General features: G+C 43.1%; 1 protein-coding gene across 1 annotated transcript; it reads left to right on the forward strand.

Moving 5' to 3' along the window:
• The first annotated feature begins 642 nt into the window (after positions 1 to 642).
• Positions 643 to 2131, forward strand: LOC136686964 (C-type mannose receptor 2-like). The gene is made up of 2 exons (XM_066661094.1): positions 643 to 1191; positions 1325 to 2131. Exons 1-2 carry the CDS (start codon positions 804 to 806, stop codon positions 1684 to 1686), a joined length of 750 nt encoding a protein of 249 aa, XP_066517191.1. The 5' UTR covers positions 643 to 803; the 3' UTR covers positions 1687 to 2131.
• Positions 2132 to 2891: the final 760 nt, after the last annotated feature.

A 2891-nucleotide genomic window follows, 5' to 3' on the forward strand; every position in this document is an offset into this window, starting at 1 on the left:
ATGCTGTTATCATATGAAACTTTATTTGTCTGTAATATTTAGATTGTAGAACACATCTTCTCTTAGAAATGGCTCTAAAATGGATTTATGTTACATTGCTGTTCTCAGGTCAGTGTTCAGACCATTTTTTCTTGACTATTGCTAATATATACAAGTATATATAGGTCTACAAACCCTCCTAATAATGCCTTCTGAGTATGTTTTTGATTAATTATCTCTGAACACTGAGGAGCGAATTCCACTACAACATCAAATTAAGTATCTTTCATTTCTTACAGCTGCTTTTGATCAAGTTGCTTCTGATGTCCCTCATCAATATCACTTTGTGAATGAGAGTAAAACCTGGACTGAAGCTCAGAGCTACTGCAGACAGAACTACACTGATCTGGCCACCGTCAACAACATGGAGGAGATGAAGAACCTGAACACGACTCTCAAAGATAAAACTACCAGCTCAGTGTGGATCGGTCTAAACAGAGGGAACACTGAGAGATGGCTGTGGTCTCTGGCTGATGGAGATTTGTACAGTGAGGGAGCAAAATACAGGAACTGGAGCAGTGGACAACCAAACAAAACAATGGGGAATAAGTTCTGTGTTGTAATGTCAAAAGTTAATGGAAACTGGTTTACTGATAACTGTGACACTAAATATGCTTTTATGTGTTACAACGGTAAGAACATCCAGATACTGTCTATTAGTGATTGATAGATGTGCATCATTTTCTACACAATCCTGGTGTCAATATTTACTTTCTAAATAACGAGCATCGGTACAATCTGAGTGTCCTTCAGCTGAGATATTAATGATGAAAATGTCATGTCTTTTAGAAAAGAATATAACCAGTGGAAGCTACATACTGATTAAAGACAATGTGTCGTGGCGTGAAGCTCAGAGCTACTGCAGAGTGAAATACACAGATCTGGTCAGTGTGAGGAACCAGACGGAGAACGTGTGGATACGAAGTTCAGTAAAAGATTTTGAACGTAAAAAGTTTTGGATCGGTCTGTTCAATGACTCCTTGCAGTGGTCAGATCAGAGCTACTCCTTGTTCAGATACTGGGCGTCTACACAGCCAGACGATACCGGTGGGAGTCAGAACTGTACTGCAGTGTCCATGACTGAAGGAGATGCAGGGGGCAGTTGGTTCGATGAGAACTGTGACAGTAAGCTTCCATTCGTCTGCCGTGAGGGTGAGCTGCATTTCACTGATTCTGTTTCTGGTCGTATTTCAGGACACAGACATGAACAACATGTTTTATACTTTAAGGGGAAAATATACTCAGTTAAAATGGACTAAACAACACATTTTATTTTATTTTCCAGATCAGCTGGTGTTGGTGAATCTGACTCTGACCTGGAGAGACGCTCTGAGATACTGCAGGAAGCACCATGTAGATCTGGTCTCAGTTCACTCTGAGGAGGTCCAGTCCTGGGTGATGGAGGTGGCTCAGAAAGCCTCCACTGATCAAGTTTGGTTGGGGCTAAGTCACACCTGCACCCTCAGCTTCTGGTTCTGGGTCAGTGCAGATTTTATCTGCTACCAGAACTGGGCTCCAAGGAACGGGACTGGGGGAGAAGAATGTTGCTCTCTAGAGAGATCTGGAGCGGTGGAATCGAGTGGAGGACAGCAGTGGGTCAGTCTGCCTGAGAACCAGACACTCAACTTCATCTGCTCCAACTACTGAGGTTAGGCTCTGCTGTGTTTTGTAGTTTAGTGCTTGAATATTCGTGACAATGTAATGTATAACACCAATGTATTTTTTTCTCTTTCCTTTCACAAGAGTCAAGACTGAAAAGAGATGTGCTCTTTATTCTGTGTCCGACAGTGGAGAATCCACCTATGGATCCACAATATCACTCTTCATATTACAGGGGTTTGTGGGTCTATTTTGAATGCACTAAATTTTATTATAAATGAATAAAGCTTGTTGAAATTGTAAAGTTAACCCTCCTGTTATGTTGTGGGTCAAATTGACCCGTTTTATAGTTTGAAGATCTAGGAAGAGTAGTTAAAAGTATTTTTTCAGTGTGAAACTTCTTCTGCTTGCCTTAATTAGTGTAATCAACATATAATATGAAAATGGTTCATCTCACATATTTGCAACCACCCCCTGCATGTTTATATCACATAGATACTGTTTGGGTCAATTTGACCCGGCAGTTAAACTGGAGGTAAAAGGGTGTCAGAAATGTCAGAGTATTTCTTTGTTTGCAACTGTGAGACATATTTCAGCCCAATCAAACACACACACACACACACACACACACACACACACACACGCAAGCACGCACGCACGCACACACAGGTACACAGGTGCAGATGTTCTAGAACTATTCATGTTCTCGTGTGAAAACTCCACCCACATTCAGTGGACACTCAACAGGGGAGGGGCAAAAGATAAAAGATTCCCTGCATGGGAACCCTACCAACATTACACTGTGTCAGGCAGACCTTTACAAAATGAGCAGCCAAAGCAAAAGGGTGAGAGTCTAGGAGGCTCTGAAACTCATCATTGATCGTGACAGTGAAATAGAGGAGGATGTGTCTGAAGACAAAGACTATCTTGAGCTAAATTCTGATTCTAATGATTCTGATATCGGGGCAGCACGGTGGCGCAGCAGGTAGTGTCGCAGTCACACAGCTCCAGGAACCTGGAGGTTGTGTGTTTGAGTCCTGCTCCAGGTGACTGTCTGTGAGGAGTGTGGTGTGTTTTCTCTGTGTCTGCGTGGGTTTCCCCGGGTGACTGTCTGTGAGGAGTGTGGTGTGTTCTCTCTGTGTCTGCGTGGTTTTCCCCTGGGTGACTGTCTGTGAGGAGTGTGGTGTGTTCTCTCTGTGTCTGTGTGGGTTTCCCCCGGGTGACTGTCTGTGAGGAGTGTGGTGTGTTCTCCC

Source organism: Hoplias malabaricus, chromosome 2 (genome assembly GCF_029633855.1).
Source record: "Hoplias malabaricus isolate fHopMal1 chromosome 2, fHopMal1.hap1, whole genome shotgun sequence".
Lineage (NCBI taxonomy): Eukaryota > Metazoa > Chordata > Actinopteri > Characiformes > Erythrinidae > Hoplias > Hoplias malabaricus.